The sequence below is a fragment of the Poecilia reticulata genome, linkage group LG7, assembly GCF_000633615.1.
Source record: "Poecilia reticulata strain Guanapo linkage group LG7, Guppy_female_1.0+MT, whole genome shotgun sequence".
NCBI classification, from domain to species: Eukaryota; Metazoa; Chordata; class Actinopteri; order Cyprinodontiformes; family Poeciliidae; genus Poecilia; species Poecilia reticulata.
Window position 1 is genome coordinate 1,998,227 of NC_024337.1, and position 27,545 is coordinate 2,025,771.

At 39.0% G+C, this 27,545-nt stretch overlaps 1 protein-coding gene and 1 long non-coding RNA gene across 5 annotated transcripts in view; one reads left to right on the plus strand and one right to left on the minus strand.

Annotated features, from left to right (window-relative positions):
• Positions 1 to 18,563, minus strand: part of LOC103466883 (uncharacterized) — a 21,098-nt gene extending 2,535 nt beyond the window's left edge. Inside the window, exons 1-3 of the long non-coding RNA XR_001776794.1 lie at positions 18,493 to 18,563; positions 18,269 to 18,352; positions 18,005 to 18,181 (exon numbers count right to left, since the gene is read on the minus strand). This is a non-coding gene — a long non-coding RNA (uncharacterized LOC103466883). The remainder of the gene's footprint in view (positions 1 to 18,004; positions 18,182 to 18,268; positions 18,353 to 18,492) is intronic.
• The window catches only part of tns2a (tensin 2a), a 72,776-nt gene continuing 47,337 nt past the window's right edge, over positions 2,107 to 27,545 (plus strand). For 2 of the 4 annotated variants that reach the window (XM_008412772.2, XM_017305809.1), the window contains exons 1-3: positions 2,108 to 2,732; positions 26,433 to 26,538; positions 26,709 to 26,746. In XM_008412772.2, the coding sequence (XP_008410994.1) occupies positions 2,604 to 2,732; positions 26,433 to 26,538; positions 26,709 to 26,746 (273 nt within the window). In that variant the 5' untranslated portion in view covers positions 2,108 to 2,603. Of the gene's footprint in view, positions 2,733 to 13,008; positions 13,121 to 26,432; positions 26,539 to 26,708; positions 26,747 to 27,545 lie in introns of those variants that run through there. The other 2 variants (XM_008412773.1, XM_008412774.2) reach the window with 2 other exon arrangements.

Below are 27,545 nucleotides of genomic sequence, written 5' to 3' on the forward strand. Positions count from 1 at the left end.
TATATCTTGCCATTGTTGTTTGGCAGCTCAAATTTAGTTTCACTATTCAATAAAACTTTCTCCAGAGGACATTACCTTGTTTGTAAATACAAATAGTCACACCCGAAGGCTTTGGATTTGGAGATTATTTCAGAGAGGCACCTTCTCAGACCATGGAGATGTTAACCCCACTGTACTTTGGACATGGACAATATATTCCAGTTCAGGTTTCAGCCTTAATGTTTTCTGATCCTTTCAAACCACTTTGTTCTGACAGATTTGGTCAGTTAGTTGAAGTCCGAAAAAGCTTAAGGGCTTGACGCAAGGGAATTGACATCCCTCCCTCTCCATTTATTTCCTATGTTATAATGGCTTGTTCCTCTCCAGTCAAGCAACAGACGAAATTTGTGCATGTGAAATTTCGAGCTCATACATGTAGATGTACACATGCAACGCGACAAGAAAGTTGAAATATGTTCAACTTTTGTTGCTGCCCCCGTTACCATTATTGCATCCCGTGTATTGGGTTCAACCTTTTGCCGTTAGTCATCGTTCCCTGTGTGTTGAGCCTATTTAGTGTTCCAACAAAATAATGATCCCAAACACACATAAAAACTGGTTTTGGAATGTATAAAGTTAGCCTAACCATTGCCATCCTGTGTAATTGTGCCCGATTCTCATCTCCCTTCAGTGCTCTGTCTTGGCTTTCTCCCATTGAGCTGGATTTTTTTCCAGTGGAAGTGGAGGATGGTCGTTTATACCGCAGACAATTTTTGATAAGCTTCATAGCATCGAACTGACACATTACATACATCAAGGCCAAAAGTTAGCAATTAGCTAGAATTTCAAACTTCAACAAAGTCCACACCTCTAGGAAGCAATCATTTATCTATACAGAAAGGAGCCCATGCTCTCTGTACAAATTATCATTTTTATCAGGCTTGGATAAAGTGGGTTTCCACCAAGTTTTCTGGCATGGTCTGACCACAACCCTATTTGAAACTCATGGAGTTTGTTTTAAAGTTAAGACGCTTAGCCTGGACACCAATCAAATTACCTCTTTCATTCTTGATAAGAGCGGTAGCACATCCAGCCAGGGTGACGCAAGTGACTCATTCACAACTACATGTTGTGCATGACGTTGCTTCCCATGGAATATCATGAGGAACATTTGCTTAAACTTTAAAGGTTTATTTTTATATTTAAAGCTGCGTGTACCACCATGTGTAAGTTGGAGAAAATCCTTTTAAAACTGGCAGGAGATGATTAGAAGGAGTTAATTTCATGGCAAGTAAAACCAGGAGGGGGCTTGTTGTAAACACCGTCTGCAGCCTGAGCTCATGTCTGAAACCGAAATGCACAGAAAAATGAGGGATTGAAGGAAAGCGAAATAAGTGTGTCAACCAAAGGATGGCCCAGTGTATGGATATAAGATGCAATGTAAAAGGGATATGATGGGCTAACTTTAGGTGAGCGTGCCTTGGTGTTTAGTCTGAATGCAGTAAAGAAAGGCATGAGGGGGGACATTGAGTGAAAGGAAAACAACAGGGGAGAAACAGGGGAGATGTAGAAAGTCAATCCAAAGTTATGAGAAAGAGGAGGAGGAAAAGGAGGAGGATTTTGGAGGATCATCAAGAATTTGCCTTTTAAGGGGTACAGTTCTCCTACTTCCAAGCCTTACAAGCTCTTGCGTACTAGCCAAAACACTCGAGGGAAAAGCAATCAACAACAGAAAAGAGCTTGTGAGGAGCAAAATCAATTTTCACACGTCATTTTAATCAACATGCCTACCTTTTCAAAAAGAAAAAAAGAAAAAGTCAAAAGCACACATGGCATCCCTATCTTATAACATGTACGTTATTTCACTGAATAGGTGGGTAATCTTCGGGACAAGAAAGTCGTTTTCTGTCTGCAACAAAGAGACCACTGCAGGGTAAACAAGAGAGGCCCTCAGTCCACCCTGAGTCACTGGATCCTCCCGCAGCATCCCAACAGCTGCCGAGTTTTTCTTGGTCGTCCCCCGCACAATACCAACAATGTGTTGTTGCTGGGGCTAAGGAGTGACTGCCTGTATCTGGGAGCAGGAAACGGAGGGGAGCTGAGGAGGAGAGATGGGTGGGGAGGTAAGAACAGAGAAGTAATTGTATATGTAAGAGTGAGGCAACCGTAGCAGAAGGGGCAGACGCAGAAGGAGAGTGAGACGAAGGGGGGAAAAGGAGAGACGCACGTTGTCTTCGGGATGGGGGCACCGGGAAAGGAGACGGAGATGAAGGAAGTGCAGGATGAGGACATGAATCTGAGTTTTGATGCTTTGAAAGAGGAACCAGGGATGTAGGGAGAAAAGGAGGCGGCCAATCAACAAAAATCGTGTTTTACGATACAAAGTTGGGGGATTCTTGAGGTAGCAAGCGAGGTGTTTTTAAAAGAGCGTGTTTTGATAAAAGTTGTAGAGAAGGGCAGAGAAAGTGTATACTCCAGAAAGAGAGACAGGAAAAGGGGAAGGGCCTTGGTCTCCTCCTCTCCAGCTGACAAAAACAGCTGCCCAGGAGGACAGAGGTGGAGAAGAAGACTCGCAGGGTGAACGGACGGAAAGAGAGAGAAACTACTGGACCCCGATCACCTATATGGGTTGTGTCCTGAGCTCAGATTGGTGTGGAGAAGGAGAGGTGCAACCGGTGCCGGTGGTCCAAAGTTCGTCTCTGAAGAGAAGGAGTCTGGAGAGGAGTGACAGCAGCAGGATGAGGCTCACTAAGGTTGGTACATGTGGACTAGGTGTGTGTGCGTGTGTGTGGGAGGAGACTTTATTTAGATCTTCACAGGTCTGTTTATTATGTTTTGCACCATAAGGCCTCACATGCTACTTTTGAGATTTGCTTACACTCTGATTTTAGTCTTGAAAAAGCATGTTATTCCAACCATTTGTAGCACATGGCTGAGGAATCCTGAGGATACGGTGTAGATATTGTCAAAATCTCTGGGATTGTTATTGCTCAATATATGACTGCAGTTGTATGGTTCTGTATCTGTTCGTAGGATCATCGTGAAGGTTTATATTTTAGGGCTAATATTGTGATGTATCCAATTTCTGTCCACAAGCTTGTTTTCTGGTTGTAATTTCTTCTGTTTTTGTCTCACACCTGGTTCTCATTTACTTATTTCGCACCTGAAATAAATGACTCTCTCACACTTGGCTTTAGGGATGTGCGATATGGCATAAAATTCATATCACTATATATATTACAATGGGTGGTGGTAACAATGTGCATCACAATACGATTTGTATACCGTATATTCTGGACGATAAAGCGCACCGTACTATAAGCTGCACCTACAAATTAAAAAAAAAAAAAAATGGAAACACATATATTAGCTGCACCGGGCTATAAGCTGGTATCTCTGGTTTTCCACAAGGTCACAGCAGAGGGCTGCATCCTTAATAAATCTGCTATTAAGGATGCAGCTCTGCGTCTTCAACGCCAAACTATGGATTCGTTCACGCCGAGGTTACATGCAGCGGCTCTATTTCCCTCCTGTACTGCCAGATCGATACTCCTCAACTTAAAAGCTGCATCTTTTTCTTCATGTTGTTTCCATAATGAGGGGATATGAGTTTGAAGACATTTTTCCATTCTGCTAGCATGTGCTTGTTCTAAATGAAAATTTGCATTCATTTATTTTCAATTTTGACTTCCAATGATTCATTTCCTGCTAAAGAGCCCCCTGGTGGTTGAAGAAAAATCAGCAGAAAAGCTGCACCTGGCTATAAGCCGCACGGTTCAAAGTGTGGGTAAAAAGTAGCGGCTTATAGTCTGAAAAATATGGTAACTTACAATAGAAAGGGAAACAAAATCCCATACTAATTGAGAGTAATGTATATATTTGTATTAACACTCATTTTCATCGATGTTATTTGTTTGTAACTTTTGTTTTATGTTGCTTCCCATCATTACCAAGTCTTCCTTAAAAATTATTCAAATTTTAAGTGAGACCTGGCAATCTTGAGCAGCAGCATAACAATGATTAAGTGGCTTAATTATTGTTAAATAAAAAAATAAAAAATCTATTTCTATATAGAACACAATAACCTTAATGTAATGGATGTCTGCATTAAATCCTGTTTTTTATTCCAGGTATTGTGACTGGAACTTGTAGTTAGCATCATTGCTGATATTCATTTGACTTCATTTGCCGTTTTAAGGTGGTAAAGCAAATTGCTTGTATTTTCTCTTTCACACACTTTGCAAATTAAATTTTTCTGCTCCTGGTTTGACTGTTTAACCCTCCTGTGATCTAATCTCGTGCATGTCCCGGCGGAGAATGCACCAATCCTGCGTGTGTTTTTACAAATCGCTTCCCAGCTGTCTGACCGTGACATATRCAGCACTCCTCCTGAGCATCGTGCTAAGACTGCGGGAGTTAAACACGAACCAGGTCCAGATAATTGATGTTTTCGCATCTGCCTTTTTAATGTGCTCTTCCCTGGTACTCTCAGCCAGGCTGCTTCCTGCATGCTCTGTTTTAATTCCAGATGGTTACATCATCAACAAACATTACCGTGGTTAGCCGGTAGACTGCAGATCTCTATCGTAGGACAAATTTCGTTTCTACCGTATTCCTACTTGACATTATTTTGATAATTATCTCCCACCTGATACTAGTTCAAGGTGTTCTCTGTTACGCTGTTTGATACTAAAAATTGTTTCATTTGGTTTTAAACATTTGTTTTTTATTTAACCTTTATTTATGCGGAGCTGTCTCATTGAGATCTATGATCACATTTACAAGACAGAGACATGTTTGATAAAAACTAAATATTACAAACACAGCAACAGAACAAGTAATTAAAGCATTTGACTCAATTAAATGAGTTAATAAAATATGAGCTAAAAATGTCAATGATCTCACATCTAGTCCTATTTTAGCCATGTCCCACCTGGTTTGAGTTCACTAATCATCTCACACCTGGTTGTAGATTAGTAATTATCTTTTAAAGTACTCTTCAGTTTTACTTGCCATGTCTCATCTGGTTTTAGTTTGCTAATGAGCTCTAAATGGATTTCAATTCACTAAACATCTCACACCAGGCTGTAGTCTTTGCTCCTGCTTTGTAATCTTTAAAAGGGGCAATATTAAGTATTTTTTATGCACATCGTGTCATTTTATAGCATAATCAAGAAACAGTTACCTGCAGTTGTTGTAAAAATGCTGTATATGCCAAACACTACTTAATTTAAAAAGAAATTTGACTTTGCAATTTGATGTCTTGAATTACGGCCTCTTTAAGGAGATCCTATTCTTGCTCTTTGATACACTGCAGCTAGCAGAGCTTGTTGTGGATGCTCAAGCTAGATACCTTGCCCACTGATGATGGCGGATAAACTGTTTCTCTGTCACTGCAAGTTGTTTCTTCACCATTAGCACATTTAGCACAAAGTACATGATGTTGATTGACAACACTAAGACCCAGCTCCTGGCTCTGATTGGTTATTTTTAACCAGAAGCCTTGCTTTTCTGAAGACAGCAATAGCAGCTCATGGAGTAAGTGGAGGAGATTGATCTTTTCACAGATCATCTCACACTACACTGTCACAATATAGTGACGGCTTTAACAAATATGTAAATATTTTTTTTTTATAAAAGTTACATACTGTAGCTTTAACGTGCTGGTGGTGTGCAAAAGCAGTCGGACCCGATTGCTTTTGTAATAGACTGCAGACCTCCTCTGCAACCTCGCCCTATATAGAGAAGGAAAACTAAACTATAAATTGAAAGATTTGAGTACAGGAAAGTATTGGATTCCACAATACAAAATTCCCTTTCCAAGTAATGCGAGAATGTATTTTCTTTGTTTAAAAGATGTGGATAATCATGGCATCATAGCACATCTGCGCAGCTACAATGGCTCTGTTGTGGCGACCATAGCGATGCCGCAAAGCTATCGTCATGTAAACACAGGCAGGCCGGCCGCCTGCCCTGGAGCCACCAGTAGAACACTCAGAACTCCGACCTCTGACCCACAGTCACAATGCTCTGGAGCGTGGCTCCATTTCATYGTGTTCTATGAACATTCTACATGTATGTGTGTGCGCCTGTGTGTGTATTTGGTCCCAGTGGCTCTGTATCACATGCAGAGCAGCGTGGGAATGTGAAGCTTTCTGGACTACGTCATCCTGTGGTGACTGACCCGGACGACTAGGGGTGTGGGAACTGGTCGGATCCAAATGATCCTGAGCAAGAGGAGACAAACATGTATCTATTTATGGTCGTTTTTCTAACGATACATTCTTTTAAAGTTATAATTTGTTAATGTCTTAGAAGACACGTGAGGCATGTTGCGGCTCAGAAACGTGAACTTGATGATTTGTTTGTATTTTTCCGGCATGAACCACATGTATATATTTGTAGACCAAACCAAGATCTTTCTAGACTAACAAGAAAAAAAACATTTCTCAACATGATTGCATAATGAACTGAAGACATGCCAACAATATTGGGAAAGAGATGTTTCTCAGAATATAAATAGGTTCCTCACATTAAATTCTTATTTATTTTTACAAGGCCTCAGGAAGAAATAATTAAAGATCCAGTGAGTAGAAGTATCAGAAAACTCATAACGGGATTCTTTTCAACAATTACGCTTCCTTATGCCAGGACTCTTGCACAGCAGAGCGTCAGTAAAAAAAGAAACACTTTTACAGTTGGATTCTGGATCTGAACACCACATGGCAGCAAGAGTCAATAGCTTTAAAGGGGCAGTATTCTGTAAAATCGACTTTTGGAGCTTTACAGCTTGTAATAATATCATTCTGTCATCAAAACCATACTAAGAGTACTATCTTGATTCCTTGGGGGACCTAGCTCCACCTCCGAGTATGACGCTCCTCTTCCGACTCACACAGCAGCTCTCCCCCATGTCTCCCTCACTCATCTCCTTAAGACTAGTCAGAAGTAATTAGCTAACATCTGGTGGAGCTGATGTTAGCCAATTAATGAGCCATATAATGAGCTCACTATCTGAGCTCATTATGTGGTATAATCATGTGGTATAATCAGTGAAAAATGTTGTGAAAGGGTTAATAGAGGAGCAATGTTGTGATGACTTCCTGAAGGAAGAGTTACAGAGGTATCAGTTTTGAAAGAGACAGAGGCCCAATTTCAGGGAGTAAAATTAGGAAGTAAAATTTATTTTATGCCATATTTGATACACGCAGCAACTGAAGGTAACAGTTTCTTGATTGTGCTATAAAATGACACAGTGTGCCTGGACAACATATAACATTGCCCCTTTAAAAAAAATAAATAAATAAGGTCCACATGCTCTGCTCAGGTGGTTGAGTCATAGATCAGAGGGGATACATGTTCGGGTCTAAATGTTTTGAGTTTTGGAAAAAAGATTGAAAACGGTCACATTTTGGGCTTCGTCCTCAACACTCACTAGCTATGACTTCTTTTTATTAACTCACCTCTGTTGATCTGAGAGTTACATTTTTACAGGCAAGCAGACATCTGACTTGTGCTCCAAAGGGCACAAGTCAGAGAGTCATTGGCGGACTCACATGCAAGTCAAACATAAATACAGAAGTTAGTCTGCCAACTTCATTTGGCAGAGGGAGGAGAGCAGTGTGCCTGCAGCTTTGTTCTAAAGCTTTCACAGTAACACTAACTAGGAGAGCTGTCAGTTTCCCTAGTGTAGATATGTATGATGGCAGGAGGATAGAACTTCCTAAAGTCACAATGTTCCTTGAAGTCAGAACGTTTTAAGTGTTGGTTCTGGAAATTTAATTTAAATTTCAGAGACACTTGAATGGAATATTCTGAAAATGTTTTCATCATGGTTCTAAGCTTGAGCAATTCAGACTAATGCCTAACAGACTGAGTTTGTTTGAAACACCATTCAATTCTTAATATTTGTATGTTGAACTTTAATCCTGAAAAATATCTATTGATTTTATTTTAAATATTTCAGCATTTAAAACGGAGATGTCGGAATCTTTTTCAGACGTTGGAGCGACAAACCCTTTGTACTTGGGAGTAGCTACACGTGCGTCATTTTGGGGAAATTGTAGTCGGCAATTTTACCGAAAAGCGATGGATTCAATACTTTGGGATAACAACTTTTTATGAATTGTGTGCAGCTGTGTAGAGCCAGCTGCACACTGTTGTAAGAAAAAAAAAAATCATATTACTCCTTCCTGTCGTCGTCTTTGTGGTTTTCTCCCGTAGAATAGCCAACTGTTGATCACACAACTTGTGTAATTCGAAGAGTGTTTCCATTGCAGTTAAGTGAAATGCATCTGTTTCGATATGTCCAAAAAACCACCTCATCCCAACGCAAACACATATTGAAAAACATGACTTTTTTTTTTTTTTTTTTTTAGAAATTGCCGTCTTTTCATCAAGCAAATTTTTATCATTTTAATTTTTGCATTTCTATGGTTAATGGAAACACAAATACTGACACCAAGAAACAAATAGCTGGAGAAGCAGCTCTGTATATTGAGCAAACATGTTGAAGGTTCATTAGCAGAGAGAAGTTTCCATTTTAGCATAATCATATCTGTGGAGATCAGCAGATGTTTTGTACTGACAGATGACAAAAGGAAACATAGTAAACAAAAGCATTTTTTAAGAAATGTTATGCTCACAGACAACACCTCAATGGTCTGGCTGCTGACTTTGGGTTGGTCCATCTTGTGAAGCTAAGATTCAAATTGTTGACTAACCCTGGTTCAAAATGTGTTTTACGCTCCTTATTGTTGCTTACAAGCAGATCCATATTTTCTTCATGGATGATATTTGTTATCCATATTGAAAACTTATGACAAAAGTTTTCAGTATTACCAGTAAATAAATCCATGTGATACATTCTCATTAGAAAGACCTTTTTTGGTCATGTCTTGATCATTATGTATTTGATGAGATGACTCAAAAGGCTCTTTTTGCATCAGAAAAACATACTCAAACTTCATAATCTGAAATAGGGTGTCATTTGGACATAAAATATTTGCTGATTCTTCTAGTAAGCAGGAACTTAAAACTGCACACATACTCTCTTGCCTTTACTTGCACATGCTGTTAACTTTCAAGTCATATAGAAACCTGGCTTTGTGTCAAGAGTTTTATATATTCCTGTAATTTATTTTCAAGATTAAGTTTAGATGACCAACATAGGCGCCTTTAGCCACAAGCATTCAGAGCAAACACAGATCCGTCAGAGGAAGGAACAGTGACCAGTGAGACTTAAATACAGACACACGCCGCGTTCCCTAAGAACGGCAAAGAACTCAACAGAATGAAAATAGATGCAACCCTGACACTCCTTGATGTGTGGGGAAGAAAAAAGGAGGTAAATTCCCCCAATAAAGCCCGTGCCTTTGGGAAGACTGTTGTAGACTGGATTCCTGTGGCTTGCAAATAAAGATCTGTCCCAAACTCCAAGATGGATTTGAGGAATGCTGCTTGTTTTCATGTAGCAGTCACACAGATGAAAGCTGATCGAGGGAAAAGAGGGGGAAAGACACAAACCATTTCCTCCCTCAGTACGTCTCCAACAAATCCCAGCTCCGCCCTGAAAAGAAACACCCTCTCCCGGGAAACTATGCACCAAAATATTTTCTTCTGACACGCAAAAATGTTGAGCTGGACCCACCGAGGTCTTCACAGAGAGGATTTTATCAAATGCGAACAAGTGGTCAGTTGTATCCTTTCTGTATCTCATGTGCTCTTCCCCAGGTTTTTTGCACATTTAAACAGCAGTACCTGATCAGGTTTGGCTTAGTGCCGTCTTGTACAATCCATCATTGTCAAGCTACAAAGCCCCCTGCCCCTGTCTCAACCCACCCTTTCCAGCCTCATTTCCTCTTGGCCAGGGGTTCCTTCTCTGACCAACTCTTTCCCATTTACCTTCAAGAGGGGTCCAAGGCCTTCCTTTTCTTCTGGACAGTAAATTCCGTCTTGCAGACAGAGCAGAAGCCCACCTGTTGTTCCCTGTAATTTGTCAAGCAACACGGAATATCTCGCAGTTTGTCGTCAGCTGGGACCATTTGCTGTGCAGTGACATTTAGATTCATGATTCAGTCTTTGTGTTTACCAAAAGAGTATAAAATGTCTAAATTTATCATCCTGGACTCATATTCCATACACAGTAACCACAACTTTCTTCCAAAATGACCCTCCCCCACTTTACCCACAAGTTAACCCCTCATTCCAGACCAAGCACCGACTTCCTGTCTCACTTGATCCCCTCGTATTTTGTTAGTCCACCTTTTTTCACCTCTTTATCCACTCCTCCTCTCTGGTTATTTCTGCTCATGCATACCAACTGAACTTTATACACATTCTACCACAATAGAGCCACAATTTGAAATGCATTTTATGGGGATTCAGTGTGACTGAATGGTAAACATTGTTTTCCATTGTTAGATGGCATTGTGATTGCAGAATTTATAGTTAAGAAATGAACATGTTTTACCTATAAAGTAAATGTACAAATGTGATATGTGCAAATTACCATTTTGCATCAAGTTAACATTTTTAAATTGTTTCATAGTTTATGAAATTTTCCCGTCAATTTTACCGTTTTTCAAATACAGAAATATTTCTTACAGCACAGTGCTGGAGGGATACAGTGGTGTGAAAACATTCTGTGGACTGACGAGACAAAATCTGAACTCTTTGGAAGGTTTGTGTCCCATTTGGCATAACAGTAACACTGGGGAAAAAAAACATATACCAACAGTAAAACATGGCGGTGGTAGTGTGGTGGTCTGGGCTGATTTACTGCTTCAGGACCTGGAAGTCATGCTGTGATCAATAGAACCATGATTTCCGCCAAAACATTCTGAAAGAGTTGAAACCAACTTGCATTCCGAAGCAGGTCAATTATCCACAATACACAGGCAAGTCCACATCTGGATGGCTGAAGAAAAACTAAATTAAGACTTCGGAGTGGCTTAGTCAAAGTCTTGACCTGAATTCTATCAAAATGCTGTGGCATGAGATTAAAAAGGCTGTTCATGTTAAATCGTCCAATGTGGATGAACTACAACAATTCTGCAAAGATGACTGAGCCAAAATTCCTCCACAGCTTGAAAAGACTGCAAGTTATTGCAAATGCTTGATGGCAGTTGTTGCTGTTAAGGGTTTCCCAACCAGTTATTATGGTTAGGAGGCAATCACTTTTTTAAATTTTATTTAATTTTATTTATTTATTTACTTATTTATTTTTTCTTTTTTTACACAGGACCATGTAGGTTTGGACATTATTTTAAGAATCCAGATATGCTTTAATCTTCTCGACAACTTCCTCCCTGACCTGTCTGTTGTGTTGTTCTTCCATCTTTGTTACTTTTCAATCTCATTAACAAACATCTGAGGCCTGCGAATGTCCACCACACTTCCAGTATATACTTGTAAAATATTTTTTTCTGTTGCACATTTAAGTGTTATCCTGTGTCCTTTTGATACATAAAATCCCAATAATATACATTAAAGCTTGTGCTTTTGATATGAAGGAATGTGTAGAAGTTTAAGGCATATGAATCCTTTAGCAGGGCTCTGTAGTTCTCCATTTTTTAGTCATGAACTGGAAATCTTTGAGAAGAAAGAACAGAGTGCATTACTGCACATGCTTTTTGGTAAGTGGAGGTCGGGGGGGCTTACTACACATGTCATAACTCAAACTGCCTTTTGGCACTACTATACTGTGCAGCCTTCTCATGAGTGCAACACATATGGAAGTGACTAAGACTGTAGCAGTAGACAAAAGTCTCAGACTGGAGAATATTAAGAGCTTACAGTTAGAGACGGGCAACTTGAAAGGAATGTATGTGCATTCATCCATGAGTATAAGGTGATGTTGACCATAAGCACTTTTTTGCTTTAATTATATTGAACTATGTATTAAAAAAATAAATGCTTTTACTATTGCAGAAAGAAATTTGGAAAGATTAGTTCAATTTTCAAACACTGAAATCTAAAGTTACAGTTAAAAGATTCAGTTAAACAGTTCAAGCTCTTGGATGCAGAGAAGTTCTAATTAAAAACTGGATAAAGTTGATAAATTACTATTAATTTTTTTCCCAGTTGCAATTTTCTATTTCACCACTAGGACATGCTACTGACCCACAGTGAAGAATTGCTGCCTCTGCTGGGATGTTTATGCATAGAACAGACTACAGAGAACTTTTTACAGAGCAAAAAAAAAAGAAAAGAAAAAAAGAGTTGGATAAAGAGAGATTTTCTCAATGTTTAGATCTCTAATGCTCCATAAAATTGATATTGTTAAGATGATAAAATGAAGATGTAATATATTGAACATGTAGTCACAATAATCCTCACTGTGAAAGGCAGACGGCATATGATTATGACTTAGACTTAAACCATTCATTTGCATAAAACCTATCAGCAAACAAACATTAAATCAGATGGAGATGTGACCACACAGTGAAATACTATTTTTTAAATATACAGCTTTGAAATTTTTCAGAAGACAATTTCATATATGAGAAGTTTCAGTCTGGTTAAATAATGTACCACAGCACTAAAATAATTTTTTTAAATAGATTTTTAAGTATCTAATTTGAACTGTTGACTGGAACTTTGCGATTTTAGTGCATTCAGTGTTACAAGCCGTTTATCATTACATAAACTTCTACGGTGATTCAACTATCAGTCTCTTAATACAAGTAAAGATGAAAATAGCTAAATATATTCATCCTTATAAATTTGGCATCCATGTGTCTAAAAGTCAAAGTTGTGAGTTAAATAGGTTTCATTTTTTAAATTTGAATCACAAAACATGATGAATAAAAATCACCCTTTCAAGCACAAAAACAGGGCTTGAAGGCTTGAAACTAAGAAGTTTCTCCGCTGACTATATTATTGGGCAATTCAGCCAATCTGAAATCCAGACCCTAACGCTCCCCTCCTGGAAGCGACCAATCAGGCTTTTAGCTCACAGTAATAGTACTCCACACATGGATTTAGCTCCACCTCGCAGTCCCAGATCCCAGGGAGAACCAGAGCAAAGAAAACAAGTTACCTCACACAATCTGTAGCAGAGCATGTTACAGATGGCTTCACTGGGAATGAGGCGCTGCGTCTGAAACTAGGGGACACGATGAGCGGGAAAATGAGCAAGGTAAGATTGGGAGAGGGGGTCAGACAAGTCGGGAAGTTTGGAGGGTTTGGTTTTAAGTTATCTATGACTGACTTGTAGGTCTGAATGCGTGTTAACAGAGTTGAAGACGGATGTAGGATGAGGAGTTTTTATGTGTAGCAGTGCTTCTTCAGAGTTGGGCTCTTTAGTGGTTTTACAAAACTATCATACAGGATTTTTGGGGGTTAAAACTGGATCTGCATACCAAATTCTAGACTCCATTTTTCATTTACAGATATTTTACCTTGTCTTTTCCTCTCTCTCATTGTATTTGTATGGGAGAAGCATTGACTTCTTGCCGCCCCTCTCTGGGAACTTGCTCAAAGTGTCGCACTTCATTAAGCTGACATTAGACGTTATGAACAGAGGGTCATGTGACATGTTCAACATTCTCACACACACTCACAATGTTTCAGCTATTGCTCATGAGCAATTTTAAGACTACATTGGAAATATTTGTGAAACTGGTTATTTTAAAGGCAAACTAGTTGGTTCTGATTATTTTGAAAGTGTAAAATTTGGGTGTAGCTTTCTAATGATTTCTGCTTTTAAATTACGATGTTTTTCCATCTGGGTCAACATTTCCTTTCCAAGGGCAACAGCTGCACTACTTGGATAGAAGGCAGGTTTCTCGTCATTACCAGGGTGACCATTATATAATGAAGTTGGAGGAGTTAAGTCTTTGATTTGTAACTAATTTGACCAATCATGTGTAATCACAGATGAGTTAAAGTAATTAGAGGGTCATTTTTAAAAGATAGGCCAGCATTACAGTAGTACTCTAGGTTGGTGCACAATTGTGACAACACTCCGTGTGTTTGCATGTACAGCTATGGTGCAAAGGTTTCCCAAGAGCAACAACACAAGTTGTGTGTGTTTGTGTCTTTGCCACAAGTATTGATTTTTAAAGTTAAACACAAGGAAATTAAATGTTAACTAATTTATTTAACTTCATTTATTTTTTTTAAAAAGTGATGCACATAGATGCACTGAAAATCTTTTTTTTTTGCAGATTTCTGATCTCAGTTTTTATAAAGCTTCCAAGACAGATTTAAATTGAGCACAGTTTCTTTTTGCTAAATCTCTATAACAGTGGAGAAAAAGGTACCTTTCAGTCTTCCGAATTATATTAGATGGAGAGGTTACGTCACACAGTCAGAGAGTCACTGTTACTTGCCTGGTAAACATCAGTCCCTTGGTCTGTGCTTTACTTTGTACAGTGGGTCTGGATCCTCGGCTATTGAGAAGCGATTACTTGCTGGAGAAATAGCCTCTCTTGAAGTTTTAACAACTGGATCTTATTTTACCCAATCACTAACCTATGGCTGTGACAAATGTAATGCCTGTTTGATTAAGCTTACCGGGTACTGTGTGTGCTGTAAACAACCCTGTGGTGAGTAGGGCTACAACATCTTTGCCAGCAGTAAAATGTCTTAACCTTCCCATAGTCTTAGCGCGACGCTCAGGAAGAGCCCAGCAAATGTCATAGTTGGACAGTGGAAAGTGGAGGGGGTTGTCCCGTCATACCATCAGTTCCCAAAACCACATTTAATGAAAACTCATAAGCAACCAACTCAGACTGCGCACAGAGTGAAAAGGTTGCAGAGTTCAAATGACCCCATCTCTTAAGAACACGGGAGGGTTAAGCRCTCCTCTAGCTTCAGCTGTAATTGGTCAATATTTGGAAGTGTGGTTAACACGTACTGAATTGTTTTGCCCACACCTTCCACTGCCATTGACGAACTACAACTAAAACGACGTGAAATAGCAACATCAATGTTCACAACTCCGAGACAGAGAACAGGAGGCACAGGAGAATCAAGAGGAAATGCTTAGGAAGGCAACGGCCAGCCCAAGGTTTTGCTGTTATATTAATGCAAGTATGAAATATTCATAGCTCACATTTCAACTGTAGTTAGTGTCTGCTACTAGCAAATAACTTTAATCAGCTCATACTGATTAAAGTTGGTTTTCAAGCGATTTGCCATTTAGTTTGGTGCCACCCTATGAATGGGAGTTGTGTTGTCTTAGTTGGCACAGCCAATACAGTCAAAAACATCTGGGTTGGATGAAAAGAGTCTCAGCAGATCCTGGTGGGCAGGTACAGCTGCAAATTTAAAATTCACGCCATACAAGCTTAGCAGTCGAGCAGAGAGTAGCACAGACTTGGAGGTATGAATTAGGCCTTAATCCATTCCGTCAACACAAGGTCGTTTCAAAGAATTTCTATACTGCCAACGTAAAAAAAAGCATCAAAACATAATGTCAGGTTGTCAAGATTAAAGCACTGACTTTCACATCCAAGCCTCATAAAAGAATGACATCAAATGCATTAAGCAACTGCATGGTGCAAAGACAGAATTCACTTCGTGGTGTTTGAATATTGCAAGATCTTGTTATACAAGATGGTGTAGATTTACTATAGACATTTAAAAATTGTCCAAAAGATTAAAAGAGAGAATTTGTACATAAAAAAAAAACATAGGGATCCTAAAAAAAAACTACAGTGAACCACACCAGACCTCTGATTTTTCATGGTTCACTTATCACCTATTTGTGTATTCCTCTGTGGCACGTGACTCCAACTTTGGCTATTTAAAGATTTTTTAGTAGCTCATATCTACAATATTCAAAACAAAATGCATCTCGAGAAGCTGAAATATCTAGGCACAAAGCCACCTGATATGCTAATGATTGCCATATATAAAAGCAGAAAATCCAGAAGCACCAATCACTTTCCTTGGCACTGATTGGCTGTTACCCCAACAGCATATATATAAATATTATGAATGTTGGCTTCTGTTGTGGTCCCAAAATGGCTTCTACTGCGTTTTTAATGCAGATTAAGGTACATTTGGTGTTTAAACCATTAAAGTAGGCAGTTCTAAGTATTTTTATCGGAGGGCCTCAAGTATTTCAAGAGGTTGTGATCTCTTACTCTTATCGAATACCAGGGGTCCACTGTAACGAATAATAACAGACTCCTTTACTAATATGTCCACCAATAAATTTTGGCTTCCATCCTACTTGCAACAAGAGGAAAAACAGATTCGGATTAACAGCTAGATAACATTGTCCAACCTCTCCAACCTTTCCTTTTCTGATAGCAGTTCGGTCATTTTTCTTTCGTGTGAACCCATGTGGATGAACGGACGTCAACACGCATTTTAATCAGATTGGAAAGTGGCCTTGAGGTAGAAAAGTCCCACTTTCTGAGAAAACCTGGGCAGGAAATTCAAAGAAGCGTGTCACCTTCCAGCCAGGCTTGTGGGCAGCTGGTCCCATGGAGATACTTGGTGACCAGAAATACAATGCCGGGGCTTGTGTTCGGCGTACAGTCGGTAGTCTATATTTGTAATTACGAGGTGTAACTGAGAGGTTTGATGGCACATGATGGTTGTGTTTACTTGGGACACCCTCTGGTCACTGCCAAGCCAGGAAGCTGAAACAGAGGCTGGTTGATGTTCCCTTGAGGCGCATGCAGTTACTCTGGTTGCAGGTCAACACTAGTGGCTATTCACTCCCATCTGCGGCTTTAAAACGGCGTGAATGAGAAGGATTTCCTTCGAACTTAGTAGAAGCTAAGAGAAGAATTTCAGATTGTTCGGACAACAGCATTACCCTGGGTAAAGTCAAATGCTACACATCATAGCACAGCTGGAATATTTCTAACCCTAGCACATTTATATTTAACATCATATGTATAGAGAATGAAGTGTCGGTGTTGCTGTAATAAGAAATTCTCTGTATGTCCCAGCCGTGTTTGGACCAGAAGTCCTACTGGGGGAGCGGAAGTGGATCATGGCAACATGCTGACCTCACTACAGGAACAGGCAGTCTCTGTTTCCCGCACTGCCTGTCCCACCCTTTGAATAAATGCAAACACACGCACACACACACAAACACGCAGGCTGACTTCCATTTATTAACACGCACATGCAAGAGGTAATGCCAACAAATGATGCAGGGACCCAGATGCTGGTGGAAGACTCTCAATGGAGGGTGGAATTCAAGCTTGCAAGAATCAACAAACATGTCAGTGAATGGCTGGGCGTGTTGTAGTGCATATACTTGGAGACTGGTTGAGAATGGATAACTTTGGGTGGTTGAGCACCTTTAAAACATTCTTCTTAAAGCTTTGAGGTCATATTTTTCATCGCCACCTCAGAATCTCTGACCTGCAGATACTGATTCAGCCACTTCCAATTTCCCTATAAGAACTATAAATTAACAGTGCCCAAAATACGTATATTCTTCTTATCCCTGAGTGATAAAGCACCCAAACAGTAGATCTATCTTTACTTTATTAAAAACTAACTTCGTTATCCTTTTTTTCTCTTCTACACGGTTCTCGTAAACAAGCAAACAATGGAGCAGAAAGATGTATGAATTAGGGAAACTGAGATTTCCAGAGTGAAAAAGATCTACAGCTCACCCACTAAAGTTAACATTGATTTTACTTTACTAAAATATCTTTGGCCAGATAAACCATGTTATGCATGGTGTCTTGATATATATATATCAACCAACCTAAAGTTTTCCTTTAACAAAAGGAGATGCTTAGAATAGTTGGTTTAGCTAGTCGATATTTACAGAGATGACAACCTCCCATAAATGCAATAAAATCAAAGTGTAACCTATAACTTGCAGTTTTGCTTTAAAAATCAACCAAACCTAAATGTTAAACTCATGAGAACATGATATTTATGATCAAAGAAAAAAGACATATTGCCCAATCATACCACTTAATGTTAAACARAAATACCYGGGATTTTTAGTCCTTTATGACTAGTTGATGGTACTACTTTATAGGTGCGCTTGTTGGAGCTCATAGGTGTGGTTTTCCTAATGTGTACTCTCAGTTACCTTAGAAACCCACAGTCATGATAGATGATCCGACGCAAACACCCTTTTGTCCAGACCAATGAAGTTTCAGGCTTCTTCATTCTGTTGTCTGCACATGGGATGGAGATGAACCTCATGCAATGAGTGAAGTCTACCAGGCTTCTGGTGCAGCGGTACTTGGCAGCCCATCAAAGCCTACTATTTAGACAGTATACAAATCCCAAATTWGCTCATAGCACATATTACAAAGACCTAAATAAATTTGAATGCAATAATTCCACTTACTCAAGACTTCGGTGCAGAAACATAAGGCCATTATGAGCACAACGCTTCCGCTCAAGCTAAAGGAACAGCGTCCATGTTTCATGCCTAATAGAATACAGACACAATTAAACTTCTGCGCCAGTCATTGAATAATTTCTTTCTCCATCTTACACTAATTTCTGCTTAGCAAAACATAACATAAAAAATACTAACATTAAAACCAATTACTAAGAGCTCAAACTTACAACAAGAATCTTCCGTGAAGCGCCGGTGTTACGTCAATCAGCGTATCCCCATCAGATACGGTTCCCCTTGCGTCTTCTTGCCGCTCCGCCCCGCCCACGCGGCAAAATACGCGCGTGCTCGTGATGAGCACCSAGAAAGCACGCGCGTAGGGAACTACGGACACCGTGAAAGTTCAAACGATATGTTTCGGCAAAGTWGTCACTTTCTTCACGTTTTTGCRGGAAACCAATAGTAATAATACTAATAACAATAATAATAAAAAAATAATAGTAATGATAAATACATATATGTCACATATATTATATTTATTATAAATGTATATATGTTTAATTATATATATATATATATATATAAACGGTATCTGATGGGTGATTTTAACATAGGGGGAACGGTTTCTGATGGGTGAAATATGGCTATCAGATACCGTTCCCCACTTTAAAACAAGGGGAACGATATCTGATGGGTAAAATATGGCCATCAGATACCGTTCCCCCACTGTAAAACAAGGGGAACGGTATCTGATGGGTGATTTTAACATAGCGGGAACGGTATCTGATGGGTAATATCGAGCATTAAAATACATTGCCCTGTTTTTATTTCATAAATAAGGGAACCAACAAGTTCATGTCATCTTTTTTGGACGACATCAAGGTGTTTGAGCCACTCGATGCCTCCAACATTGAACTTGTTGGTTCCCCTGTCCATTGTCGTGGCTGATATTTTGTGAAAATCCGGCAGAAATGCTACACTAATCGACTCAGAAATACTCTGCAGAGTCAGTCGAAACGGAAAAATGCCATAGAGGCTAAGCTCTGCGAGGCTGTTAATGTGAGACATGAAGTCACGTGGGACTTTCGAGGGGCGTTTCTGGGCGGAGCTTGGTAAGGTCCATTAAGAGAAAAGGGAAACTTTCCAGTGAGCAGTTCAAGAACAGGCAAAATATGGGAATTAACAAACATATCTGAATAAACACTTAAAGATACCATTTTCAAATGAAACATGTTTCATACGTTTTTTCTTTCTTTAAAGAAGAGGGCTACAGATCAAAGGCATAAAACTTGGTTGCTCTCCTGTAAGAYGTTCATGGTGTATGTTAAAGTTGTCTCCAATTTTGATGAACACCTGTTATATTCAACAATAGTTTCAGAAGTATTCTTTCTGGCTGTTCTACACCAATAGAACAAGATTGGATGGATTAAGTATTAGTTTGGCCATGCTGCTCATTTTGAAACAGTTTTGAAACAGCCATTGATTGAAACAGAATCAAATGAATCAATGGAAAAGTGTTGTAGCTTTCATTCAGCGTGCTGAGCTGCAGTGTAGARGCTAAAGAACACCTTGTTTTATCTATTATTTTTTGTAGATACTGTGTCAGATTTACGACTGGAGTAGCATTTCTAAGACAGCTAGATAACTGAAGATAGGGTTTATTGAAAAAATAAGCAATTTTATACTTCATATGTGACAGCCATTATTTTTAATTAAATGTCAATTGAGGGAGCCGGTGTATGAAAAAGGAAGTAGCACAAATCAGATTTTGTTAAATTTTGTGCAATTTAGGTTAAGAGTTAGTCAGGAAAGAAGCCTTAATTGATTATTTTATCATCTTCAAGAGAAGTTTATGTGATTAACTGCAATTAAGCAGCAGCTCTTTTACAGAACAGACTGTAAGCTCCTGCACCTCTGACTGCCATGTGAAGGAACGTGGCTTTGCTTAGATGGAAGCTGCGTTCATATTAGAAATATGCGCAAAACTTTGCCAATATTCTGCTAATGTTAAAAAAAAACACACAATTTCACAGTTGTGATGTTTCCATAAAATAAGAAATTCAATTTTAATCACATGTGGTTTGCGACAGTGGCAACACCCGTTTGTTGATTATGTGACTCACGTGATGTGAACAAATTTTTCTATTGCAGTTTTGTGAAATTATATTTCAATTAAGCCAATTAAGCACCTCATCCAGACAGCAAAACTTTTTATCGAGAAAAGGAGAGTTTGCAGTGTTTCCATTCAGCAAATTTATTTTAGAAATGTCAAACTGCGCAATTATGTGATCAATGGAAACTATTGAAACTAATGATCTGACAAAGGGAATCATATCACAATAAGTGAAAGAGGGGTCTATGGCATCAGACCATCTGGTCACAGTACCTCATCCTGTTGTCAGAACGGTCTGGTCAGAGACAATGTCCATCACTGTCCAAAAATCAGTGCTATTTTTAGAGTTTCCAGATATGCTGGCCTCGAATGACTCGCGCTCTCTCTATTTGTTTTTTCACATTCGTGAATTTCATGTTTGTGTCCGGCTAACCGAATGTTGAATCCAGCTTCTGTTGTGTGACGGCAGGCCGAGAGGGTTTGGGACGAGGGGTGGGCAGTCTTGTTAGAAAGCAACTCTTTGACTCCAGAAATCTCTGATTCCCTTTTTCCCTGTTGAGAGGCTAAAAATATCAGAAAAATGAGCTTGTTGTGTGTCACAGATGTTATCCTGGGAAGTAGGGGTGTGTTGGTGGGGTGGGGGTGTCTGTCCTGGAGCACATAGGGACAGGAAAAGGAAAAAGGGACTGCAGTCTGTTTTCACCATCTGTCTGCAGGGATACGCACATCTGCACGTGAGCGTGTTTGGAAGTGCAGCTACTTTCTGCGAGGGTTCAGGTTGTTGTTTACAACTCGTGTTACTTCTGTGGAAATGTGGGCAGGCCCTGACTGGCGGAGCCTATGAGTGGTCACATGTTGTGTGCTGGCAGTGGTTTGTCCAGGATGCCTCGGTTCCTGAGGGAGTAGAACAGGATACTTGAAGGTAAAATAGTTCATGCTACTTTAGAAGTGTTTGGAATATTCTTTGTTATTTATTTTTAGGCTGCAGAAGCAGCTTCTAGTGATTCATACAGATTTGCTCTTGCAGAGGAAAAGGTTTTTTTTTATTCAGTGCAGCAGTGACAGTAATTACCATCCTGGGGACTGAGCTCGGCATTACAGGTTGTTTTTAGTGACTCCACCAGCTGTTTCTGTGTTGTAATCCTCCACAAAGCTGTAAACGTCCTCCATTCTGGTTTCCTCTGCTGGACTCCCAAGTCGATATGAGGAGCAGCTTTTCATTCTAAACTTTTAGCCACTTAGTCACATTGCAGAAGTGATTGTATGATCTGACAATCATGCTTTGATCATTTTCTGGACTCATCATCCACTTTTTTTCCACTCATTTTGTTCTGAGGCCAAATACTAGACAAATCACTACAAGTAAGGGACATACAGGTAAAATAGCCCTTCAGTTTTATTCTTACAAGAAGCTAGGAATTAGCATCATGTTTGGAAGATTCTTGTTGTAGCAGAATATTTCCTAATAGTAAATATTAATGGTTTGTTTCTTGTCTTGTGATCTTTCAACATTTATTATTTCTACCATGACACCCAAATGTTGCCACAAAAAATTATTTAAATGTGGTGTCGGCTTCATTGCAGTCATACTAACTGCATTTTAGGAATTCAAAAGATGGCTTACAACTTGGGTTGATATAGCGTACTGTTTAAATTTGGTGACATTTCATTACAACYCTAGGGCAATCGTAGCTAGCCAAAGCACCTCTCGATGTGGTGCATTCAGCTGGTGGTCTGGATGACTTTCCAGTCCTCCATTTTTTTATTGCACTGGGAAGGCTTCGTGTGGGGCTGAAAACAAGTTTCCTCCTAAATAAACCTTGTGCATAAATGTTTTATTTTTTAACTGCACAGCCTTCATAAGAAAGTGAATTTTTAAAACTGAAATGAGTTTTAGCTCTTAACATTTTAAAGATTGTTGTTTAGCAGAGTTGGAAATGGAGGTTCATTGAGTGGAACCTCAACCACATTTAGTTGTGGTTTCCCCCTGCAGTTGCCTTACATGAACCAGCATAGAGCAACTTTACAGCACCTTATAGAGCACTCAGTGGCTGAGTCGTGTATCACTGTCTGACCATGATTGCGTGTGGTTGGATTATATAGTGATTGTGATTGTGTCTGAAGCAGGAAGAATGCTGCCAGCCTCTCCTCTGTGTGTTTATATCTCAGCCCACATCACCACTGTGGCCCCAGCTGACAGTAACTGGTTGCTTTTTTAAACTCGCCGCGGCCCCATGAGGATGCTAATGCCTGTGTTTGTGGACACTTCACAAAATGATTGCAAAATTTTATGGAGGAAACTGATTGCATGCTCTCTGAAAATGGATATAAATACTGTAGGACGGTTGCAAAAGCTGTTTGTGTTCTCAATACAGCCTTGCTTTAATTAACTCATCAGTTAATTGCTGTATTGCTGTAATCTGCTGTATGTATCACTGAAGCAGCAATGGTTGATGCCGCAAAACTCATCTTGCTGGCTGAAATGTGGAAAGTTTGAGGACGGACCACTGCTTCAGGATAAATTCATAACTTTCTAGTGCACCGATCAGAATTTTTTGACCGATTACACATGCCTGTTCTCTTTTCGTGTCTTTTTTTGTTTTGTTTTGACCTGTCAAAACCACTTTTAAGGGTTTCTAATTTCTCTTAGAGCATTTTCACACCTCATAGGCCAGTATGTTCTGTTCAATTGGGGACCAAATTTGCAACCTTTGCTACATTTTCAGCTGGTGTTTGCTTTTATACTGAGAACCATTTTTCCCTCTCACACATACAAAAGACTAAGATTGCGCATATTCACTATTAAAATATCACACGCACATACAATTTTTCTTCCTCACATGCATACATAAAAGACTAAGACTGCAAATATACACTAATAAAATATAGCACGCGCATGCATCTCTTTTACTCTCCCGCACACACACAAGACTAAAATTGCACATATACACTACTAAAATATCACATACATACACACAAAGCATACAGACGTACTATTCTCAATGATAGGTCGAAAATGTATGTGTGTGTGTGTGTGAACTAACACTAGTCTGAATGAATGAATGAATGAATGAATGAATGAATGAATGAATGAATGAATGAATGAATGAATGAATGAATGAATGAATGAATGAATGGGGATGAGACTTGTATTGTCTGTGTGAGAGTTGTCACTGAAGTGGCGGGGCATAATTTGGAGATCAGATGGCGCAGTGAAGTTAGTTTCAAGTTGGATATTAGATGTTGGCGCTCCATGGAGTAAGCGGCGTTTAGCTCAAGGTTGATCCAATTTATGAACGTTAATTTAAACCAGCCGTTCTTTTGAAACACAACTGCTTAAGTCTGAAATAAATCAATAAAGCCCAGTTAAACTCATTCCCATTGCATTTCCCTTTAGATATGTCTAACAATAACACATTTTTAAGTTAAGCTAAGTGCAGTGGGGGGGAGATTAAGTCTGTAAAACATCTACCTTGGTTGTTTCTAAGTGTAATGGTAAAAGGGCAACCTATCACCCAACAATATCAAATGACATAACTGGTATCAGCCCCCCTGAGCGACCCACTGTGTGCACCTTCACTGTCCAGGTTGCTGTGGTCAGAGTACACTTGTACCGGAGTGGGCCAGAAGCTGTTGAACACAGCTGGGTTAGGTGAGGTGACACCAGGCAGGCAGCTGCCTAAACACAGTCAATTCCCAGAACACAGTCAGAAAAGGAAGGATAATAGAAAACATGTCCAAACGGTCTGCTGTTCTGCTGTTGCTAAGGAAAAAAGCCTACCCAGCAAATGGAGAACCCATACAAAGTGCCTTACAGATGTATTTATACCCTTCAACAGTAAAGTTAAGTGTATATTATTGGATTTTTTATGGCAAACAAAGTTTAGGTGAAGTGGAGGAAAGATGACTCTTTATGTAATCAGTCATAGACATGCCAACTAAAAAGATTGAGAAAATCAGCTTGAGCTAATAATGGAATTAAAGTTTCAATGTACTKTTAATCAGCCTAATATACTAGAATTTGCTGATTCTACATAAGGAACAAAACAACCAACAAATAATGAAAAACAAAGGGTTAGAAGGAACTTATCAGGCTGCCAAACACCCCAAGAGAAAGCTCTATGGATTTACTGTGACTCTAGTTTAGCTCACAGGGAAGATGACTACGGAGTTTAATTCAGTCTTTATAGTTTTGCTCTTCTGTACTTGGTATAACAGAACAAAATATCAGTGACCAGAGTTATGTCCAATTAGACACATGTCATTGTGGCCTAAATCCCATAATTTCTAGCAGTCTCTTTATCTCTGGTAGAAGGAGAAGGAAAATCTTGGGGCATTTTTCAATTGACAGTTGAGGCAATGCTATAATTCATGTGCTCTATCTAAGCATGTTATTATGTGTCAAATATGTTACGTGTGTTTTTATGATCTTTGGTATTAAATCTCATTCTAAAACAAATATTTTCACCACTGTCATTTCAACTTTGAATGCTTTTCACAATTTCTTCTCATTTCTATCTGGTTCTTGCCACTTTGACTTTTTTCACATTTCAACTTGTTTCTTCTTCTTTCATCTTCAGTCTTGAAATGTGTGCAATAAATAAACAAACTATTTTTATGTTTTTCCAAGTGATCCATTATACTGGCATATCTATGAGATATTCACACCTGGGAATTGTCTATTGTTTTTATTCCTTGGTCTTCACTGTAAAAATCTTAAAATCATGTTATTTTTTATGTCTGTGGAAGAGAATTAGGGCCATTAAAAACATATATGAGTTTAATCTCAGAAATCAAAAGTTTTTTCTCAGAATTCTGACTTTAAATTCACAATTCAAATTGTGTCARTCTATGTCAAAATCCAAATGAATAACCCTTCATTCATCAGTTATGTGTTACCATAATAACACAGAAATACATAATATGGAAAATATGGAAAATTATCACATAACTGATTGTTATTTGCTATAGGATTTGTAAACCTGTACTTAATCCACACTGAGTCTTTCTCCAAAATTAGTTGGTAGATTTGAGTTTCAAGACTAGATTTGTCTGATGATGTACAAAAAATCAGAATTATGAGAATATTTTTTTTTAGTCGACCTAATCCTTTTCCGTAGATATGTCATGTGTTTATATGCAACATGAATTCCCAGATAAATACAATGTAGTTTGTAGCACTAAATTTACTACATTAAAATTTGCTGCTGATTACTTGCAATTTTCCTAAAGACGTGCCCATATTTTTTCTTTCTTTTGTGAACTTCTTCAATTATTTATCTTCAGATGAGTCCTTGTTTGTTGGTGTTGTAGCGTTCAAATTCACCAAAGAGTCTCTGGAGGGATGACTGCAGCACATGTACTGCTGTCCACACTGACACACATGTTCACATGAGAAAAGGACCCAGTTCGTTTCTCATGGTTTCACATTGTCCAGCTGTCCTTTCAGCCGTTAAATTAGCTGAATTTTCTTTTCTTTTTTTTTTTTACCTGTAAAAATCTATTCATATTTTCTCTTGTCTTGCACACACACAGTTAACACACAAAAACACAAACAGAGATGGGATTATAGGTGAGGCATGGGCGGGAACCACGATGATCATTACTGGAAGACTGTTACACAACCAGAAGAAGTTCAAGAGGCAAAAGGTGCAGAGAACTGATGCTGCTATTGTTGTGGACATACAGAGCTTTCATGCACGAAAAAAACTCAGTCAGACGAACAGGTTAAAGCTGGTCTCTCAGACCTCCTGTCATAATTACAGTCCTCTCGGTCACTCATGCATTGCCTCATTGCTTTGGTTTTGTAAAATAGCTCTGTTTCCAGTGTCTATGTGGCTCCTGTTAGACATTTGAGGTCAAAACAGGATTCTTTCAGTGTTTCTGTGAGCAGGCATCCACATATTGCTGCTCTCTAGCCAGGATCAGGTGTCTGTACTCAGTCATTCAGCAGTGGTGTGTGTGTGTGTGTTTTTGTGTGTGTGTGTGCGTGTGCGTGCATGTGTGGGGGTGTGCGTGCGTGTGTGTGTGCGTGTGTGTGCGTGTGTTGTTTAACAGGCAGGGAAGGGAGAGCCCCATGTCTTCAAGGAAAAGACGTTCAAGAAGAAACGGCAGTGCAGCGTGTGTCGACAGAACATCGACAACGTGGGCTCCTTCTGCAGAGGTAAGAGTGTTACTAGGCTGTCGGGATGAATAGTTTGGACAAAAGAATCAATGTAAGTTTAAATAAGTTCCAACAGTTTGGTGATTGTCTGTGGACATAAAAAAAAGACTGTGAAGTTTCTACTTGACTAAATTTAAAAAAAAAATCTGTCATTTTTATGTTTCTTTCAGTATGCAAGACAGGCACCCACAGGAAGTGTGAGGGCAAGGTAAGAGTCATCCACAAAGACTTGGCAAAATGGTTGAAGATTTAAATGTCAGTGAGTAAATATGCTACACATGAAGCATATAATGTATTTCTTATGCAAGCTTCCACTTGTAGTCAGAAATCTACATTCACTCACAAAGGGGTGTGGATGCCATATTTGGAATCCTTATATTGATTTCTAAAACCTAATATCATGTTCACAAGTTTGATTTTGTTGTTAGTGTTCTCTAATCTCCACAAAATCAAAATTATACTTGCACTTGGTTTTCACTTTGGGGTTACAGCCAATCAGCACCAAGGAAAATGAAGAACGCAATATACGCAAAATGCCATGCCAAGAACAAAGTGTCTATTTAGCTTCAAAAGCTGCATTTTAGACATGGTGTATGAAAAAAAATCTAGCAACAGGCAGATTTCTTTTCCAGGAATAATTTGGTATTATTAGTAATTTTGAAAAATCTGCATAGAGGAATCCACTATAGTGAATAGAGTCATTGAAATGGCATGTTGTATGATATCTATGCACTCATTCTACTCTATTGATTGCACTTACTCTATATTGATTTAAATTATTTTACAAAAAAAAATAAAGATTATGGTTTATTTTGGTGGTTAGAAGTGGTGTGAGTCAAAACATCTTCATAGTAGTGGGCACACTTCCATTACTCCTCTAATTTTTCATTTAGCATCTTAGTGTTTTTGCTAACTTTGAAAATGCACTCAGCTCAACTCCGCTAATGCGCTAGTAGCAGGACTAGTTTTTCAGTCAGCACTTTAGCTTTTTGCCATTTTTGAAAACA